At 37.8% G+C, this 21331-nt stretch overlaps 1 protein-coding gene across 3 annotated transcripts; it reads left to right on the top strand.

The window, feature by feature from the left end:
- Nucleotides 1-1135: 1135 nt before the first annotated feature.
- Nucleotides 1136-17668, top strand: tmem63a (transmembrane protein 63A). 3 transcript variants are annotated; one of them, XM_088001828.1, is made up of 24 exons: nt 1136-1353; nt 3106-3271; nt 3482-3561; nt 3719-3788; nt 3876-3913; nt 4010-4152; nt 5101-5152; nt 5245-5353; nt 5453-5523; nt 5623-5703; nt 6126-6243; nt 6704-6775; nt 7685-7818; nt 9283-9426; nt 9744-9897; nt 9989-10095; nt 10183-10269; nt 10354-10419; nt 10630-10792; nt 11453-11558; nt 11656-11823; nt 13954-14069; nt 14163-14213; nt 15444-17668. In XM_088001828.1, the coding sequence occupies exons 2-24, from the start codon at nt 3134-3136 to the stop codon at nt 15570-15572; spliced, it is 2397 nt and encodes a 798-aa protein (XP_087857954.1). In that variant the 5' UTR covers nt 1136-1353; nt 3106-3133; the 3' UTR covers nt 15573-17668. The 3 variants fall into 3 exon arrangements, with proteins under 3 accessions (XP_087857954.1, XP_014862835.2, XP_087857955.1); XM_088001829.1 differs by lacking the exon at nt 1136-1353 and adding an exon at nt 1389-2068; XM_015007349.2 differs by lacking the exon at nt 6704-6775 and having other exon boundaries at nt 1137-1353.
- Nucleotides 17669-21331: the final 3663 nt, after the last annotated feature.

The following is a 21331-nucleotide window of genomic DNA, read 5'->3' on the forward strand; positions in this document are numbered from 1 at the left end:
AGGCAGACTGGGAAATGAGAAGCAGGTGATCGGTTTGTGTGATCGGCAACAAGAGACCGTGATCGGCGATCACCGATCATACACTTTTTCACGGAAATCGGGCGATTTTGATCGTTTGCCGGTCGATCTGCACACCTCTTTAATATATATATAATTTTTTTTTTTCAGGCATGTAGGACATGCAAAAGCTTTTCTTGGGAACCACATGAGATTCAGCTGAATCATTTTTCCAGAATTTCTAACAGCTAGTGGCAGAAAAAAGCATAAGGAATTGAACCACTTAAAGGAACAATCAATATGCACCAAAGGTATAGCCTGATAAGATATTGTTGTAATGTTTAAACTTACTGACTTGGCTTGTTGAATTGTAATACATAGCCTAAGTTTAAATAATCTCTTTGGACATTTATTTAGGCTATAGTGATGTTTAGAGGTGGTTTTTAATATCACTAAAATTGCTTTCTGCCCTTTATGCCTTGATACATTGCCCAAACAGAACCAAGCCAGTTTCTATTGCTTATTTACCCTGCCGATTCAAACACACAACACACTCTGTGCACTGCAAATAGAAACCTCCATTCACCATGGTGGCAAATAATGTTTAATGGGGCGGTATGATTTTCCTGGCACATGATGCCATTTTATAGTAGAATCAAGTGACTATGTTACCTTCAGTTGTTATAAAATGCATTTTATATCAAGAAATTTGACTTTGTAATTTTGTCTGGAGACTCTCTCTCTCTCTCTCTCTCTCTCTCTCTCTCTCTCTCTCTCTCTCTCTCTCTCTCTCTCTCTCTCTCTCTCTCTCTCTCTCTATATATATATATATATATATATATATATATATATATATATATATATATATATGTATATATATATGTTTTAGTGATATTCAATCCATGTTTGAATATCACTGTGTTCCATATATTCCTACACATAAAAACATCAACACACACCTACATGCTCCGGTGTTTAGCTGCTTTTATTGTTTGTTCGGTTCGATATCGTCCTTTAAAAACTTTCTAAACTGCCGTTGTCACAATAAAAAGTGTAATTTGTGCAACCAGCTTTTTAAGTTTTCTACCTGAAGGGAGCGGCTCGAGGGCTGATTATCTACTGAGCACGAGACATGCGTTAGGAAGTTCCTGCTTCTGCGCATGTGCGGAGAAGTGAAGGAGAAGAAGTCCCGCATACTTTTGGTTATGTACAGTACGAGGAAATATACTTTCAGAGTTTGTAAGGGACAAGATTGTTTGCGAGATTTGTCTGTCACTCACCCAGCCACTTGCAGATAAGGAATTCACGTTACATCAGCGGCTGTGGTCCTAAATTAACTTCAGACGGTTTGTGAAGGTAAGTGCATTCTTGTGTGGCGCAAAGTTTCTGGGTAACTTCCGTACCTGTTTTTCTAAATTAATTTATTAAAGCGCTTAATATTTTAAGCGGTTATTAGTCTGGTTAGTGTTAATAAATTACAACTTAAAACGTGTGTTCAGCTGTGTTTGGTCAAGGTTAAAAAAAACCCAAAACAACAAACTACCGAACAGCTGCTTGACTTACGCTATTCCTGTTTATGCTGAGACAGTTTGAGACACGTCACACAGCTATATGAAGATTTTTAAATTGATTATTTGCGGTAGACGAGAACAGTTAGCTTTGTCATGCTTCTCAAGTCCTGTTTGTTTCTTCATGACTTCGTCTATTTTAACAGGAAAGGGCGTGTGTCTGTGGTTTGATTACTTGGAGAACCAGTACAATTAAACTGGCTTTGAGTACACAGAACTGCTCTGTCACTGACAGTATCTCATCTCTTTCTTCATACAAAAGCTCCTTTGGGCTCTAAAGCTGTACTCTCTTATAAACCGCGGTCGTAATTGATGTTGCACATCATTTGTGTCAAAAATAAACAGACGCTGCCCACAAACCAGACATCAAATGCATCTGGTATCTGCCATATATCTATGTTTTGGATGTTTCACTGCTTCAGCACACCTGACTTCAATTGATGGATGATTTGCAGTCTTCTGAATGAGGTGTGTTAAAGCAGGGAATCATCTCAAACATGCAGGTTAGTGCACCTTGGGGACCAGGGTAGGGGAGGAAAAAACAAAATAAACAAAAATAAATCGGCACTAACAAAATGTAATGCAAACAAAAATGCATACCATGGCTACTGCTTAGAAAGAAAACAACATGGATCTGGACTGTTATGTTATGTATTCCCTATATTGACTATTTTATTGGAGAGCGTTTTGAAGGCCTGCTAAAATTGCTTGCCGTTTTCAAAATCAATATTCTACTATTTTTGCAATTCTACCCCCTATTGTTACCATAGGGGGTAACAAGTTGGTCTGGAGTAACAAGTTGGTCTCAGCTAAGTGTTTCTATTTGCTCTTCTAGAGCCTGTAGTTAGTTGCTTACAGAGACGTAGCTTACCAACTAATTGCAAAATAGGAGTAATGGGTGGTGCTCCTTTAGTTTCAACACCATGATGGGTTTTTCCACTAGTGGAAGTATTTCCAAATGGTTTAATTTGTCTTTGCTATGAGAGCAAGGGGAACTGAGCCTAGTTTCAGCCAGCTTAACCACAGCCAGAGGAAACGCTGTGGTCACTTCAGGTCTTACTTTAAACCATAAGAATATTATGTTTTATAGATGTAGAGATGAATTTGTGATTCATCTCTTTTGTAAAATACAGGGATAATGACTGGCCAAAATGAAATGACCAAAAATGAGAATATCTACAGGTGGTAAGGTTGGAAGGTAGCTTTCATTGCAAGCAAAAGCCATATTAAAAGATTCACTGCTATGAAACATGCCAAGTAATGGCAAACACAAAACAGTTTATCAAGTTGCTCAATATTGCCAAACATTTATTAACTATGTTTTTATGCACAAAGTTGATTGTTGCACTGACAGTGACATATATTTTATTAATTAGTTAGTAACTTCCTAAAGTGTTTAAAGAAAGATATACTGCACCACGGTATTAAAATATAATTATTTTTTTTAGTTAATTTGGTTGGTATACAGTTTTCCTGATTCTCTGCCTTATTGGACGTGGTCAGGTTATGTTTGAAAGTGTGTTTCTGTGATTCTCTACAGATTCTCCAGGCCTCGCCTCACTCCAGTGATGTCTGCTTTGTTGCCTATGGTGATCTCTAATTCTACACCTCATTTAAGCTGCTTCAGCTCCAACCAGACTGTTCTCTCAGGACTCGACTTTGGAGGAGTGCCAGTTGTCCTGCTGCTTAACTTCTGCGTTTTCATTGTATGTTTCTGTCGACCTGCCTCTTATGTAACCAAAATTGCTTTTAGCATTGAAAGGCTTATGACATCAGGACTTGCTCTGTATAACACCATTCAGTAAACTCAGTACATATTTCTTTTTGTTCTTACAAATGAGTTGATGTCTCTTTGTCTTGTTTTCTACATGGAAGTCATACTCATCCTAAATTTGCTCTTGTTTTGATACCAACAGTTTCTGCTGCTAGTCTTCTCATTTATCAGAAAGAAGTTCTGGGACTACGGTCGTTTAGCTCTGGTCGCGGACAATGAAGGGTTGGTTAATACCTTGGCATGCTTTTTTTTTTTTTTTTCTGTTGTTAAAACGAGATGGTTTGGCAAATATACTGACAAGAATCTAAAAGTCTAGATTAAAATAAATTGTGGTTTTAGGATAAAAAAGCATTTTTACCAGGAAACTTTTGTGTGACAGGTTTAATGAATCAAAACATCGTCGTTATGGACGAATGCCATCCACCACTGAGGACCCTGATTATGAGTCGGTATGCAACATCATAAAAAAAAATTCTATCTCAAAATGCTGCCGTATTTAGTATTCTTTGTAATACAGTATTTCTGCTCCTGTACAGGGATTCTGCTCTTGGCTGCCATTCATTGTCAGAATGGAGTGAGTCTTATTGAGCTTTCTTCATTTTCTTCTGTCTTTATTTAACTTTAACGTGTTTTATTGCATGTTGCTGATTATCTTGTGTTTGTGTTTCAGTGAGGAAAAAATTAAAGAGAAATGTGGCATGGATGCTGTTCACTACCTCTCCTTCCAGCGACATTTGATCATCCTGCTAGTGATCATCACTGTCACCTCCCTGGCAATCATTCTGCCTGTGAATATGTCTGGAAACCTTTTCAGTAGGTTTAACACCAAGTATTGCACCCCATCTGACAAAGACTCCATTTCTTAAAAGTTAGAGTTCAGCATCTTCTCAAGTGTTCAGTAATGCTGAACACTAACAGACTTACTACAACTAAGCAGAACAGAAAAACAGGAAGCAATAAAACACAATCACATGTACAGAAGTAATCTTGTTCCTTTGTTGTTGTTTTCTTTAACCTTTAAAAACACGGAAACGAGCCGTCAGTAATGGTTCAGTTCATAACGATGAATAATTTGAGACAATTTTCAGTAGCTTACTTTTGCTCTTTTTATTTAAGAAAATTGGCTTTTGTATCCAAGAAGTAATAGCCGCCTGCAGAAGGCTGCTTTTAGCATTTTTGTTTTGATCAGTGATCATAATCTGTCAAATTTGATAAAAGTCTGTTTGCTTACATGGTTTCATAACAACATGTAAATGTAATATGAGCTCCAGAAAGTAATATACAAGTAAATTATAAGTGAGGTTTGAACAGTTTCATGATTATATATTCTAATCTTCTCTTGTAAGTTCAGAAAATGTTTAACCACAAAGAGAAATAAACTTTAAGTTTGACTGGATACAAAAGGAAACTAGGTTTGCTTTAAAGCCCAATGCAAAAGGCATAAAATAACAAAAGCCAGTGTTGTGGTGTATGTAAGATACACCACAACACAACATCAATCCTAAAAGCGAACAGAAAATAAATCTGGGGCCGAGAACATGTCCCAACCACATCCACAGCAATATGGGCGATTTTCAATATTTCCAGTAAAACTAAATAGTTGGCAACACAAAATAATGTCAGGAAATAAATAAAATGCACGGCATAAGGGGAAAATACAAAATGTTCTTTTATAACTGGGCGAAGATGTTCACACGCTCAAAATATTTGTATAGAGTCTCTGTTGCTTGACAAAATAATACTATGACTTCATTCTTCTAGGAGATGATCCCCATAGTTTTGGAAGGACAACTATTGGAAATCTTTCCATTCGGTAAGTATGATTTAAAGATTTATGACCTCTGGTAATTAGCATGCAGTGCTGCTGTCATAAATCTTAATGGTACCTACCATTTGTTACACCAGAAACAACTTCTTATGGCTTCATACTGTGTTTGCGGTTATCTACCTGTCCCTGACGGTAGTGATGCTGCGATTACACACATCCAAAATGAAAGGCATGCGCAGAGAAAGAGTGAGTCTATTTAATAGTTGCACAAAGCAATTGATATATTTTTATATATGTATATATATATATATATATATAATATACCTTTCATCTCATTTTCTGTAGGCCAGAAACACCCTGTTTGTGTGTTCGATACCTAAAAGAGCAACAGATGAGCAAGTAAAAACTCACTTCACGTACGTAAAATGACTTTGACTTGACTTTTTGTTTTGAAGCAATCATATCACTAGTTAGGATCTATTGCGTTGCTCATCTGCTGTTGTATTTGTCCTCAGGGAGGCATATCCTTCTTGCCAGGTGTGTGCAGTGACATTGGGGTACAACGTGGCCAAACTCATGTACCTTGATAAGGAAAGGTAAGATCTTAGAGGTAGCTGATTTTCTTTTCTGTACTTTTAATACTCTAGACTGTAATTTTATTTATTAATACATTTGAAATGAAGGCTGAAAGATGTCGTCATGTCTCCACGGTATTCTCATCGTTTGAAGTAAACCTCGGGAACTTGCATTCTAATGCAACACAGTTTATTTTGTCCAAAGGACAAGTTATTATGTCCATCATGAGTGGAATATTAACATTTACTGCTCTGTGACTGCTAGAGATGCAACTACGTGCTTAAACATCATCGGTCAAAAGGGAGTGGCTCTGTTTAGAAGAAATTAAATATATTTCAAACACAGTCTTCATGCAAAGTAGTTAAGCATGAATGCTAGTTTAGCTTTACTTTTAGGTGAGCACCCTTTGTCTGTGTTTATGTTTTTTGTTATTCCCACTCAGAGTTCGAGCTGGGACAAACCTGCAGTATTACGAGCGTATCCTGGACAAAACAGGAGTGCGAGAGCTGATCACCCCTCGTGTATGTGGCCACTTCTGCTGCTGCTCTGGCTGTGAAAAGGTGAGATTAATCCTTTAATCAAGGCGTTCTTTATGTCAGAGTTTTCTTCATCCACAGCAGCGATCAAACTGCTGCTAGATCAGGCAGTATCCCAAGACCTAAACCTCAGTCCAGGCATGCCTCTTTAAAAACAATGCAGTTTTAAATTACAGTTAAATAACACATTATACTTCATCACTAAGGAAGTATAATGCAAAGGAAAGTAGAAAAAAATATATTTTTTTCTGCATTTATCCAGACCCTGGACATTTTCAAAATGTTTTACTTCAACACATTTGAAAATGTGTTGAAGTAACCCTATTCTTACTTGAGTACACTTCTGACTTCTCTACCCCCCTCTGCCTGTTTTCCATTCCTTACCATTTAATTGATGCCATGAATGAACCCAATCCTTTCTGTGCAGAAGTTTGCTCACTGTTGCATTCTACATATTTTGAAGAAATCTTCATTGTCACAATAGAAAGAGCAAAGTCAGGGAGGAGACATTAGACCACAGGCCAGCAGCAGGGATGATGATACAGGGACTGATCAGGTAAGGAGAGATTACAACTTGCTGAGAAAAAGACATGTGTTTCAGGGAGAATGCAGGCAGGTGTCAGGACAAGGTTTTTACTGATATTACACACTCATTCACACTTTAAAATAGTTTTTTGCCTGTATAGCTTTCATAGGCACCACACTGTTTTCCTCACAGACAGTTTACATCTCACACATTGTCTGATTTTGCATTTAAAGAAGTAGATTTCAGAGGTTGGGGACATTGGTTTCTAAGATTTCAGCAACATATGAGATATAGTACAATGTAGCAGCTGTGTGACTTGCATTCTTTGTTCATGTGAGTGGTCTTATACTTATATCATGTTCGAAATAAATAAAATATCCTAAGTTTTATGCTAGTCTGAGCATAACTACTCAGCATTTTCTGGTGAGTCATTCACACTTGTATCCGTTTGTCATTTTTGTTTATTTTGTATTAATAAACAATGTAGTTATTTCATGTTACATAAATATTCATTTACATATTTATGTTGAATAAAAAGCATGGATCACAAATATATATATAAAGCACCCTTTATATGTATATAATATAAATATAATATATGTATATATAAAGGGTGAAAACTACTTAGATTGTTAAGGGAAAGACGGACATAAACAAACCAAAAAGTTGCAAATCTTTTGGCAACACTCGGAAGTGTAGCTGATGACAAATCACAAATGTGATATTTCATCAGAGCCTCTCATAGTGATAATTTTAAAATGCATTGATCGGAATACTAATCTGATATCTGGGATTCCAAGGTCATTTGTATTTTAAGAGATCTATAGAAAGAAAATCGGTTAAAAAAAAAGAAGCAAAACCTAAATATTGTGGCTAAAAGGGGAAAAGTTAAATAAAAGGAAACATTGTTTTACTTGAACTTTGTGTATTTTCTCTCAGGTTGATGCCATAGAATATTACAGACATAAAGAAAAGCTGCTGCTGGAGGAAATGAGACGACATGCAGAAGAAGTGCCACGGAAGCCTCTGGGTGTCGCTTTTGTCACATTGCAGAATGAGGCTATGGCAAAGCAGTGAGTAACCGTTCTTCAGTCAATGTTTGCAATATCTAACTTGTTCATACCAGTTAGTATGAAAAGGTTCTGTGATCTGCTACAACCACAAACTTCAAATCAGTTTGAGATTTAGAAGCAGCGCATAACATAAGCATGGTTTATACAGCATGAAAAACATGGTGTACATTTGTACTTATCAATACTTTGACTAGACCAACCTCTCAGTACAATTAAGCTGCAAGTCTTTTAGAGTATGTTTCTACCAGCGTTGTACATCTGCCAACAGACAATATTTAATATGTGCGTCTGTGAACAGCTACTTTTCAAGCTTTTCCAAATATTCTCAATTATACTAAGAGCCGTACTTTGACTGGGCCATTTTAAAATGTGAATATGTTTTAACATGAACATATTCACATCATTGTACATCACTGAAGCTCTGGCTGTATGTTTAAGTACATTATACTACTAGTAAACTTCCATCTGAGTCTGAACTTCTTTCAGCTGTTTTCTTCCAGGATTGGTTTTAGCTCTACTTCTCTTTCCATTAATTCTGACCAGCTTCCTTTTCACTGCTATAGAAATACATCCTACAGCATGATTTTTGATCTCATCCAGTCATCCTTCTTCCACAGGTTCTTTATGTCCCCTGTGGAAGAAGGGGACATAAAGAACATAATAGACTTAGTCACATAATAGACTTGTGACTAAATTAAAATGGGAGAAGTGAGAGCTATAATAGTTTTCTTTCAATATTTGCTTTTTTTCCCTTGCAGTTTATAACTATGACATGTCTTAGCAACAGATTCTCTGCACCTGCCAGTTTAGGTGGACCATGATTTCTTAGTACTTTTGCTGTGTTGCCATACTTAATATTTTCAGTGGATGAACAGCGCTTTGTGAGACGTTCATAGCTCGAGACATTATGTCTTAAACTAACCCTTATTTAATATTCTCCATCAATGACTCGTCGGGTGTTTTTCCAACCCTCGTTTTCAAGGCACGCTACCCTGCATGTGTTAGATGTTTCCCTGCTTCAGCACACCTGATTGCTATTGATGGCTGATTAACAGTTTTTTGCTGAACTGCAGTCACCTGAATCAAGTGTGTTATATCAGGAAAGCATCTAAAACATTCAGGGCAGAGAGCCTCAAGGATCAGAGTTGGGTTAACACTGCAAGCCTTCACAGAATGACTGATCAGAGTTAAAAACCTTTACAGAACTATACTGCATTTGTGGAGCTTTCAATGGAAATATTTCTGTCAAGATGTGTTTATGAAATAATGGTACAATGATCCTTTCATATGCACAAATGTGCCTAATTACAGTAGTATTTAGTAGCAGTCATTTGGAGCTAACATAACTTTTTCTGGTATTGCAAATCTCAAATATATGGTTTTAAGGTAAAACTGTGTGCCACCAGCAGGGTGGTACTGGTTAATGATACTGTGCATCACTAACTGCTGTGTAATTCACTGTAGCATCCTAAAAGACTTCAATGCCATCAAGTGTGAATGGCCAGGCTGCTGCTGTGGGAGGGAGCCTCAGCCTTCGTCTGTCAGCAGAGATCTGAATGTGAACAAGTGGCGGGTCAGCTTCGCTCCACATCCCAAAAGTGTTTACTGGTAAGATGAGAAACATCAACACAGCACACACTGGGTGCTTCCTGTACATCCCAACAGTGTGTTAAAACTATTTCTATGTTCCCTTTAAATTGTGTTTATTTACTATATTATTCATTGTAAAAAATAAAATAATAATAATAAGACGAAAACAACAGGGTGGGGTTTAATAAATGCATACATTTACAACATATTTAGTCGTTTTGAACATTTAGTTTTATCTTTTTTAATCTTGCTCATATCTTGCTTTCACACAACAACCTCTGATGGTTTTTATTTTCTTAGTGCAATTTCTCTGTTTTGCTTTCCATGACCACCAGGGAGAACCTTTCAGTGCGCGGTTTCTGCTGGTTCATCCGCTGGCTGGGAATAAACCTCTCCCTGTTTATCCTGCTCACCTTTCTGACGACTCCCACCATCATCATTAACGTCATAGATAAGTTCAACGTGACTAGTCCAATATACAACCTTAATGTGAGTTCTGATGACTCAAAGAACATGAAGCTGTCATGGTTTTGTTTTGGGAGGGACAGTTAATCTTTATGTTGCTTTTTTCTCCATCTAGAGCCCCATCATCAGCCAGTTCTTCCCGACTCTTCTGCTTTGGTCGTTTTCTGCATTGTTGCCTACAATAGTGTACTTCTCTACTCTGGGAGAGGCACACTGGAGCATGTATGACGAACACATTACACTGTGGTAATGAATGCATTGAACAGGTTTTTATGGCAAGTACATATTTTTATTTTTCTGTCATCGCAGGTCCAGTGAGCAGCTGAGCATGATGCGAAAGTTGTACTTCTTCCTGCTCTTCATGGTACTTATTCTTCCCTCGCTAGGACTCACCAGGTAATCCGGATCAAGCAGAATGCCACCTTCCAAGTGAAGTTTTTTTATTATTTCAAGTAACTTTGTTTGTTTTTGTCCTTGTAGTCTTGCGTGGTTTTTCCGTTGGCTGTTTGATAAAGCGTTTCTAAATGACGGGAAAACAAGATTTGAGTGAGTATTTTTTTTTTTCTCATTGGTTCTCTAAATTTAATTCAGTTATATTCTTTAATTAGGATTAAGAAACGTGGAATTATTTGTTGCTTTGTCTGACGCAAGCAATCATTGTCTGGATAAATGTTTCCAGTTTTGTTCTGCTGTCCCACAAGATGGTATTCATAGGTGTTGATTTTTTTTTTTCTATTTTTTTTTTAAATCCTCCAGGTGCGTGTTTTTACCGGATCAAGGAGCGTTTTTCGTGAACTACGTGATCGCGGCCGCCCTGGTGGGCTCTGGGATGGAGTTATTGCGGTTGCCAGGGTTACTGCTTTACACCGTACGTTTGATACTTGCTCGCTCTGCTGCAGAAAGAAAATACGTCAAACAGGTAATGACATTTTATGCTTTTTCTCATATTTTATTAGCTATTCTTGTACACATGCGTATGTAAATCAGCATATTGTGTATAGGTATCACAATGTATAGTATATTTTATTTATATCATAACATATTGCATATTTTATGTGCTGTATGTAACTGGTTTCAGTTCTGTAGAATGTAGATAAGTTCTACGGAACTAGAAATTAACAACTTAAATCTCAGATTACAGTGACAACCACATGGTTTATGTATGAATAGGGAGTAGGAGTAAATAAGTTAATCTTTTCCCCTCTCATTTTCAAGTCAAATTGTTTTCCTGCTTATGTGTAAATACAGTAATATTTTATAAAAATGAACTGGACAATTTCTTGTCCATAATGTAAACACATTTTTGAATATTTGTGTATATGTACATGCATTTCTTTTCATTCCTTTTTTACCCAGTAAGGAATATAATATGCATTTGTCCTCTGTTTGTCTCAAAATAAGTAAAACAATAAATATCTTTAATTGTAGCAAAACTTTGACAAAAGTGTCTTTAATAAGGGTTGTTATTTCACATTCTAGGGTTTTTGTTGTACTAGAAATGTTATCTATTTTATATGAATATACGTACTGCTTCATTTAGAAGTTAACTTTAATGTTGTTTTTTTTTCTTTCTTCACAGCACCAAGCGTATGAGTTTGAATACGGAGCCATGTACGGCTGGAATTTGTGTGTGTTTACGGTCATTATGGCTTACAGCATCATTTGCCCCATCATTGTGCCATTTGGTAAATAATCAGAATCCCATTTTATGCTTAATCTCTGATTGTTGCCAAGTAACATGAGCGTTTTGGTAATATGTGACTTTATGTTTGATTCGATTAGGTCTCCTTTACATGCTGCTCAAGCACCTGGTGGACAGACACAACTTGTTCTTTGCGTACCTTCCGACTCGCCTCGACCGCAGTGTCCACCTCGGAGCTGTTGACCAAGCCTTGGCAGCACCAATCATCTGCCTCATATGGCTCTACTTCTTCTCCGTCCTGAGAGCAGGTTAGAAATAAGTGGCTTAACATTTAATGTACCCACAAAATTCAATGTATTTTATTAGGATTTTATTTACAAAATTGAAGGAAAAGATGTTTTTTTTTTTTTTTTGGCAGTTCTAGACCTGGAAAGTGAGGCATACATTTGTATCGGTATTGAGCACTACTGAGTCAATAGAACAAAGGTTTGCTCTAATTACAGTTGAGATACGTCTCCACCTACTTTGTACATTTACAGACTGAAATGTTGCCCATTGTTCTTATCAAATAACTTGGGCTCAGTCAGATTGGATGGAGAGCATCTGTTGACATCAGTTTTCAAGTCTTTCCACGGATTTATTGTAGGTTTTCAGCTTGGACTTTGATTGGGCCACTTTAACAAATAAATACTCTTTGATCTAAACCATTAAATTGTAGCTCAGGTTGTATATTAAGTGTCATTGTTCAGCTGGAAGATCAGCTTCCATCTCAGTTACTTAATGCATCTTTTAAAAGATTTTCTTCCAGTTTTGTCCAACATTTAGCTACATCCACATTTCCATCATCTTTAACAGATTTTTCAGCCCCTGCAGCAGGGAAGCTTTCCCACAGCATAATACTACCACCACAATGTTTCACACTAGGGATTGTCTGTTAAGACTTGAAGTTAGTTTTCCTGCAACACAACATTTTACATATTGTGCAAAAAGTTCCATTTTGGTCAAATTTGACATCTAAAACGCCTTCATACCCTTCAATTACTTTTGGCAATCTGCAATTGAGACTTCTTCAGATTTGATTTCAACATTATCGTCTTTCTTTTTCAACCACATTTGTTGAGTTCATGACTAATTGTTTAATTCTCCCGCCTAATCTATGGATCTGAACAGGTCCACAGAGTTACAATGGGCCTCTTGGCTGCTTCTTTTATGAATGCTCTACTTTTAGGCGTTTACATAGGGTCATTTACTGTACTCTAACCAACCTTTAGAGTCCATTTGCTAATAAATTGGGATTCTGATATGGTTAGATTTTTATTTTGATGTCTCAGAGTTAAGAGACTTAGTCAGTTTTCAGATTTAAAAAAAAAAGTATCTTTTGAGATTTCTGTGAATATTTTTGCAAGGCACTCTACACTTAAAGAAAGATTTAAAAGTTGGACATGTTGATGACATTCATTTTGAGCAGTCGGTACATTTTGTGATTTAGTGCTCTTTAAACCTTAAAAGGCGAGTGTCTTTACACTGAAGTCATGTCGACGATTCTGCTGAAGTGCTGATATTTTAAGGTGAAATCCTGAAATGAGAAAAACGAAGCTCTGATAATATGTCCCCCTGCAGTCAAAGGTCACAATAAGCAATCCTCCCTGTGAAGTGTAAGCAATGTTAAAGATATGTAAACAGTATGTAATCTGCTTGCTCCCTTGCAGATCAAACATTGTGTTCCAGAACTGCATGTCTCTTAAGTGTGAAAAGCCGGTTCAGTGTAGCGGCAGTCTGAGCGTATTTGAGGTTTTTAGTTTGTTGGATAACAATCGGGAATGAACAGCTTGTGTTAAAAGTCCCTAAGGCGCCAACTGAACCTCAAAACTCAAAGTTCAAGGTTGTAAAAATCTCAAATTATTGAAGGTTTATATTTTGACTTCTTCATAAAAATATTGCCTTTAACGTGCCTTGGAGAGGAGAGCATACTTCTTATTTTGAAGATCAGGAAATCCCAATTACTACAATAAAGGAAAAACGTTCAGACAGTTGAAATGAGTTTTCATGCATACCTCTGTGTTGTGCAACATATCATTTGACTTTATTAAAAATGTCTCGTTTTGACAGCTCACCTGTCTAGCTGGAAGGAAAATTACACTCTGTAATTTATTGTGATATCCTCCTCTTTTGCTCAGAAGAACTATCTGCAATAATTAATTAATGATTTACTGCCAGTGTCACATATGTTTGCAGGCAGATATTTTGCTATTATAAAAGTTACTGTTAAGATTAATCAAAGGATTGTCTGCTTCAAGCAGCTGAAAGCAACAAACACACCTGTCTGAGGCAAATAAGTCGGTACTACGTCATGATTTACCTGTTTTTGTTTTTGTTTTTTTTACCCTGCTTGTTTTGTGTTCTTGAGGGTCGATGTTTCATCCTGTACTGTCTTTCAGGTTTCCAAACGGCTACGTCCCTGTTCACCTTAGTTGTCCTGTGTTTCACTGTCTTCATCTGTTTGGGCTTCACCTGCTTCGGCCACTTCAAGTACCTCAGTCCTCATAACTATACGGTGAGTCTTCCCCCACCTCTGCGTGTGAGCGCACCGTTGCCGTGACGTCATCCTTCACGCTGAGCATTCAACTTGTTTGTTTTTCTTTTTCAGGTGAAAGAGGAGGACCAGGATACAGTAGAGGGAGTGGAAGAAAGTACTAAGGTGGTGTACTTGGGCCTGTTCTTTCAAAATAACAAGTTCCACTGTCAACAAAGATCATACATGTCGAGAAAAGGTTCCATGCTGACCTGAAGTTAACCTCGCTGTTTGTTTGCTGAACCTTTATTGGTCATGTTTTCTGGTGTTTGTTATTAACTAAGAAATCATTACCATCATGTCTGAAATATTTCTGTTTGGAGACAGTACAACAAACAAGGAGACTTAAGGTAGAATACACACATGGAAGACTGTACCAAAGTTCAAATGAGCAGATTTACCACATTTTTGGCTAGAATGTATGGAAACCTTGCATGCAAAACATTTTGCAGTTCTTTAACAGTGAGCCTTAAAGCTTCAGCCTCAGTTTGCATGGCAGCAAGAAAAAAAAACTGTTAAGCTTTCTAATTGACTGTTCATATGTGCAACTTTCAGGCAAATAACTACTGCTTGTAGTAATTTCTGGACCTAAATAGTATGACATCTTGTCTTCCCTATTTTGAAGACGGACTAAATATAATGGCTCTATGTGTCAAGTTATATTTATACCAAAGGCTGGCAGGAAGTTATGGGTTAGTGCTGATAAGATTATCAACTTTCTGATCATTTTAAAGATGTGAAGTTTCAACTTGGGGGTGGGGGAAAAAACTTTTGGTTATATACATTTTATTTGAATTTTTAGGGGTACAAAAAATTGTAGTTATTTTAATTTGGTTTAAACAATTATTTCTTAATATAGATTTTTGTTCTAACTGAATAACCATAAGTAATAGTCACCATTGACCAGTTCACCCTAAACCAGAACTAGTTCTACATTCTGTTCACGCCTTTAAAACTGAATTAAACCTGAATATGAGTTTAGAGTCTCAAAATGAACTATTCTCTGCTGCTGTTTTTTTTTCCTCACCTAAATTTAGTTTTTATTTCCAGACTCTCAATAAAACAGCTTCCATCTATTTATTTTCAAACTTTAGCTTTCAGAAAGCGAAACAAGTGTGCAAATTTTATCAAAATTTAGTAGTATATATTTAATTGCAGCCATTTCTAAAACACTTTGAGGTACGTTTCTGTTATAAATACGGACGAAATTGTCAATCATGCAAGTTAAAGACGACATCTGTGCTCTCATTTAGACTATGCTTTCTTCTGCGGAGATCAAAGTTTGTTACTCTGTGCTTTCAGATTATGGAAGATGCCATAAATGCTAACCCTCTGTCCTTATCTGCACATCTGCAGGTTTACCTTCCAAGAGTGCTCGATACCCAATCACCGGCCATCACCACAAAGGAACCCAGACCTCAACAGTCGTATGGCTCCTTAGACGACGGTCTATCTGAGAGCTTTAGTCCAGTGGAACATAAGTAACTCCAAGGGTTCTTTTGCGCTGCACCTTAGAAACAAAGCTGGCTGTAGTTACCAAAAGTGGTTCTACTTGCTTTTCAGATCTGATTATAAACTGTCCCAGGGAGTCCCACTAACACTTCCCCTTCCGCCATCTGTGATTAAATCGCATCTAGTGTTAGTTTTCAGGGGCTTGTTTATAAGAAGGAAAAAAAAAAATATCTCAGGAAATTTTTTTTATCCTGTTTGGGGACACTTTCAAAAGGACCAAGTAATGTTTGTAACAAACACTGCCATTCAGAACAAGCCAAAAACTAAGGAACTCTTTTTTGGCTACTTGCACATTTTAAACCTACAACTTACCAAAGAGCTGGACGAGCACAAGTAGATATTTTCACCCTTCGAGGGAAAGATTTTATATCGCACCTTCTGTATCTTTTATGTTTACTGAAATGACTAGTGTTTTTGCTTTATGAGACAGAGAAACCAAGACTTTTGCATTTACAAATATGGCAGAGGGTTTGTGTCCGGAAGTTCATTTTTTGTTGTAATTATGCATTACTTTTGTATCCACAGGTAAAACAGCCTTACTTTACATTTTAAAGATCGAATGAATCTTTTACCTAGGCTTCTTTTTTTTGTTGAATGTAATATATTTTTAAGTTATTTTTCGAAGGAGTTCTTCATACTTTTTTTTTGTCAAAATGGTGAAGGAGTTCAGTGTTAATATATTGTCATTTTTAAACTCGAGGGAGAATTTGAGGTACATGTGCTCATCTTGTCACCAGGGGGCGCTGTTGAGCTGCAGTAAAGATGTGGGTCCCCTGAAATATTCATAAAGCTGTAACAAAAAGGTCAAACCCACAATGTTGCATTGAGCATTTCTAACTTATTCTGACACTGGTCTGGACCAGTTTTCTGAGCTGCAACCCTGCCAGCTCCACCTCCTCACCTGATCCTTTACTATTGTTTCCTTTTCTTTTTCTTACCCTCTCTTTCTCCTGGCCTTTCCCCTTTCTCACCACAGTACCTGCCTCAGCAGGGAAACACCACTGTTGTTAAATAAAGGGCTGTCTAGAAGGGGACTGCAGTGATTAGCACAGTCGTTTGAGACGGGCGATGAAGTGCTACACTATCACGTTGAGGTTGGTCGCCGTGGTGAAAGGAAAGGTTTGGACGAGGCTCGCTGTAATCTAATGGAGCCTCGCAGTGGCACTAGGAGAACAAAAGCCAGTTCAGAAGCAGTAAGAGTTGAAGAGGTTTTCAGTTGCTTCGAGAAAAACGACTTTGCTTGTTCACTCGCTTTGCAGTGTTAATGTCTGCACATTCTTTTAAGGTCCTTTCAGGCTACAGAATGGTAAAACACAAGTCTGAGGAATACATTTGTCAATTTATCTTTACAAAGCACATTTAGAGTATTTGAATAAAAGATTTTAATGTCAATTCTGTAAAATCTGAAAGCACCCATCTGTTTCTTTTTTTTTTTTTTTGATGGGGTGATCATGGCTCACCACCCAGGTTGTCATTTAATCTGAGGGCGACCAAAGAGTGCCAAAGAAAAGAAAATTGCCCACTGTACCCATATAAATTATCTATTGTTGCTTACATGTCTGGTAAAATCCAGGATCTGATTTATGGATTTTGATCCTGTGTTGAATTCCTCTTTTTGCACTATTTTTAGCACCTCTTGTTCAAAATCTAAAAAGCCTAGAGCTGTAAATCCTTCAGAGAATTATTTTTGCACAGATCAGAGATCATCTTAAACACAGTTTTAGGTTTACTTCTTTTTGTGAAATGACAAAAGAAGTTGATGCTGTTTGTTTTTACATAAAACCCACTTTAGACAATAATGAAAACTGCTATATTCACAATTCAAACCTGGAGTCAGTTATTTTGAGGTGATTGTAGATTTTAAAGAAAACTTTTCTTTTTTTTCTTTTCTTTTTTTTTTACTTTGTGAAAAATAAGAAAAAATATTAAATGGAGGAGCTGATCAAGGATGCCATTTGTGCAAAAGTCACCTCTGCTCTGTCATGAAGTTGAAGTTTATATACGTTTAAGAAACAAATACAGTTTTTACTGTCATGTTTTTCATTAAAGTACAAAATATGACTATGTAACTCCATATGGCTCATTTTGTTTAAGTTGTAATAATCAGACAGAATCTGTCATGGCTGCAATACAAAAAAAAAACGCAACAAAGCCACATGACAAAGCTGTGCAGAGTCAGGATTTGGGGGCCACTAATGGATCACAGATATTCTCATGCAGCTCCAAGAACAGGGAGTTTGACGTTGGACACCTGATATACTATCTGTGCTTCGTGTATACAACGCCCAGCCGCTGCTGGAGAAACTTCCTCTGAGGAGCAGAAGTAATAAAGATGTTACGACTGCGGGCCTCGGGAAGCATTGGCGTCCAGCGGCTAGCGCAACGCCGAGCAGCTTTCCAAATCCACACATCAAACTAAACTCTGACCCAGAGTTCGACACGCCACAATTCACTGGCTCAGCTCTTGGCCACGGGGTTCTCGACTTGTTCTCGTGGGCGTGTGAAAGTTTTGATCCAGCTGCGTGTAAACCGGGTGTGGCGTGCAGCATCTTGTGTTCAAATACACATGTATTATGTAGTTTTACACAAAATGGGCTATTCATTTGGCGTAAACCACATTTCTGAAGATGGGAACCCGGAGACGTGCAACATTTTGCAAAGAATTTGAAACCTCAAGTTAAAAAAAAAATAAATCCGTAATCTTTAAAGTTGTATGTTCCTTTCAAAAGTATTGCAACTCTAACTTTTTTCACATTTTCTCAAAATGTCTGACACTTGGTGTGAATTTATATGCAACCCCCTCCATTTCCATTGTTTGGCTCTGTATGTTGAGGGTCCTTATTCTGCTGGAAGGAGAACCTCCTACTCAGTCATAAGTCTTCTCCTCTCTAACAGGTTTTTTTTTTCTGGCTTATATTTAGCTTCCCATAAACCTATTTCCTCTGACCAGCTTCCTCACACCATGGATCATGTTCTTCTGTCATGGTCATGTTCAGTGACTTTATTCTTCTAGCCTATTCCCCTGGTGAGTGATTTGAAATGCTTGCCATACTTTTCAGATTTTTGGTTGTAAAACCTTTTTGCTTCATTTTCAGATATCTTTTTTTTTTGCATATGACATATGCACTACTTTGGGGATCGGCTTTTCTAATTTTTAAAGAGCAGGTAGGCCAAAAAAAAAAAAGAAGGCAAATGTATATTATGATTCATTTGATACTAGGTCTATGCAATAAAATACAGTTTTTATGTAAAAATGTACCTTATCAGTGACATTGTTATGGAGGGCACCATTTGGAAATAGTGCAGAGAAATTGTCAGATTCAGTACATGATAAATGTAATTTTACAACCTCAGAAGAGGGAGGTTCAGGCTTTCAGGGAAAAATGCGTTCAATCATTTAGCCGTCTTATTTTTCTTCACTAAATTGAACAAAATTAGGGAATTCCATCCTCCTTAATATGCCCTCTCGATTGATTTGGATAACAACTGTCCGCAAGAGTTTAAATTCATAGCAGACATGACTGTGTTGTGGTTATCACTGCAGGGGGTTTGACAGCTCTTCTGAAAAATAGTGTCAGTGAACAAAGTTTGTCTTCCCTTCGACACATGTAATTAAAACAGCACCTTACAAAAGCTAAGAAAAAAAATAAATAAAAAATTACACATGAAAGATCCACAAATGCCACCAGCCTGTCTGAGCCTGAGTTTAATTAAGATGGACCTGGTTGAAGTCGAGTTGAAGTGTTTGACGTGGCTGTGTTGTGGAAATCACTGCAGGGGCTCTGGAGCACTTCTGAAAACTGTTGTCGCTGAACATGATTTGTCTGTGCTCCTGCAAAAGCAATTAAAATGCCACCGTGTAGAGAGAGAGAGGGCAAAACACAAATCCATGAATTCCATCTGCCTGTCTGGGCCTGAGTCTGATTCAACTCGTCTGAGCTGAAGAAGAAATCTTTAGCCAGCACTGTGGTCTAATGAATCAATTTTAAATATCTATTATTTTTTTTTTTTTTTTTCGAAACTGCTGACATGGAGATGAGCTGAGGACCAGATGGAGCTGTCATCCTATCAGAAAGCTGTTTAAAGCAGAATGGAGGTGCAGAGAAAATTCAAAGGCCACAAACACTCAACCATTCAAACCAGCTTTAGGCCAACAAATGCCTTCATTCAATTTTAATCTTTTCTTAATGTCATTCGGAGTTCTGTGCTGATTACATCAGTTTGGCTTCGTAGAGTTCACATGCAAAACTGGGCAGCCTACTGTTCAGAACATTCGCCCCCCCTGAAAAGTACCTTAGAAAAGTGTTGCAAAAAGAAGAAGGAAATTTACACAATTCAAGTTCATCTAACCAAGGACAGATTTTGGAAAATCTGAAAAGTGTGGCATGCTTTTGTTTTCAGTCACCTGCACTCTAATACACCTTAAAAAAAATAAATTTCCACAAAATACCTTCAGAAGTCACCGAATTTGTAAATAGAGTTCACCTATTTGTAAAGTAATCTGAGTACAAAACCAGACATTTGACAGAAAAGTAAGACTCCACATCAACCTGAACCCTAAAACATGGAAGTGGCAGCGTTGTGTCTTTCAGCAGGATAGGAGACTAGGAAGATGAGGACAGTTTATGAGAAGATGGATGGAGCTAGATACATGATAATCTCTAACATGTAACTATAAATAATCAAAAATTATTGGGGGTTTTTTCTGATTTGATAGTAAAAAATATAAGGAGTTATTGCAAAGGAAATCTGAAATGATTAACTTCATTTGGTTTCAAATGGTGGATTACTCTGGATAGGTCAAATAAAATCACTAAGACTTGGCTGTTTGAGTATTATGAGTATACACAGCACACATCCTTCTGCTGAAGCTGTTTATCCAGCACTAATCCAAAACCACTGTGTGGAGTGGAGGTGTGACAGCCGCTGAACTCTGTGCCCTAACTGCATTTGTTATTGTTCTGCTCTGGGCCTTTGTATACCAAATACGCTATTATTTAGTCACCTTCCTCCCTCGTTCTCAGTATTCACTTAATTCCACACTCCCAGGCCAGCAGAGTTGAGAGAGAACCGCTGTTTGTGTGCGTGTGTGTATCAAGTAAGGATTAAACCCCATTTAGAGTTCGGAGGTTTTAGGGTCAGATTTCTTCCTTGTCACCGCTAAGATCGATGGACGTGACCTCTGACCAATCTGCTCCGATCTGTTTATAAACACGGCGGCGGCCAATCACGGCATCGCGTGGGCTTGTGCCAACCAATGAGCGGGGCTCCGGCGATATCATGCTCTGTGGGTACTCCCATCTTTTGTCCGTCAGGATTAGTGCCATGGCAACGCTGGCCGCCTGGGAGCTGAGTTTCCCAGAGCAGCGGGACGAGGACAGAAACAGACTGCTTCAGTCCAAGTCTGACTTCCTTCCCGGGCCAATGAGGGAACAGAACTAAGGTGGTGTGTGTGCGTGTGCGTGTGTTAGTCTGAGTCCAAAACTTCCACAAAGAGTGCCAACTCTAATGAGGTACCATCCTGAGCCACAAGCTCAAAGTTTGTTTGTCTGTGTGGGTGAGTAGGTGGGTGTATGAGGGGCCGTTCTTCTGTGTTCTGTTCTGTATAGGGCAAAGTCACACCACTCTCCCTCTCTTTTTTTTTTCTCAATGGACTACATTAACCAGAAGGGCAGAGGGCCAGGCAGCTGAAATCACCGCTGCTGACGAGGCATGTGACTTCAGACCGAGGC

This window comes from Poecilia mexicana, unplaced genomic scaffold (assembly GCF_051168715.1).
Source record: "Poecilia mexicana isolate PSO_F unplaced genomic scaffold, ASM5116871v1 scaffold_21, whole genome shotgun sequence".
NCBI lineage: Eukaryota > Metazoa > Chordata > Actinopteri > Cyprinodontiformes > Poeciliidae > Poecilia > Poecilia mexicana.

Excerpts from the sequence above, each read along its gene's own strand:
- tmem63a (XM_088001828.1), top strand. The coding sequence starts at position 3,134 with ATGTCTGCTTTGTTGCCTATGGTGATCTCTAATTCTACACCTCATTTA. Across the intron at positions 9,427-9,743 it reads CATCCCAAAAGTGTTTACTG|GGAGAACCTTTCAGTGCGCG; the intron begins GTAAGATGAGAA and ends CATGACCACCAG. Across the intron at positions 10,270-10,353 it reads CCCTCGCTAGGACTCACCAG|TCTTGCGTGGTTTTTCCGTT; the intron begins GTAATCCGGATC and ends TTGTCCTTGTAG.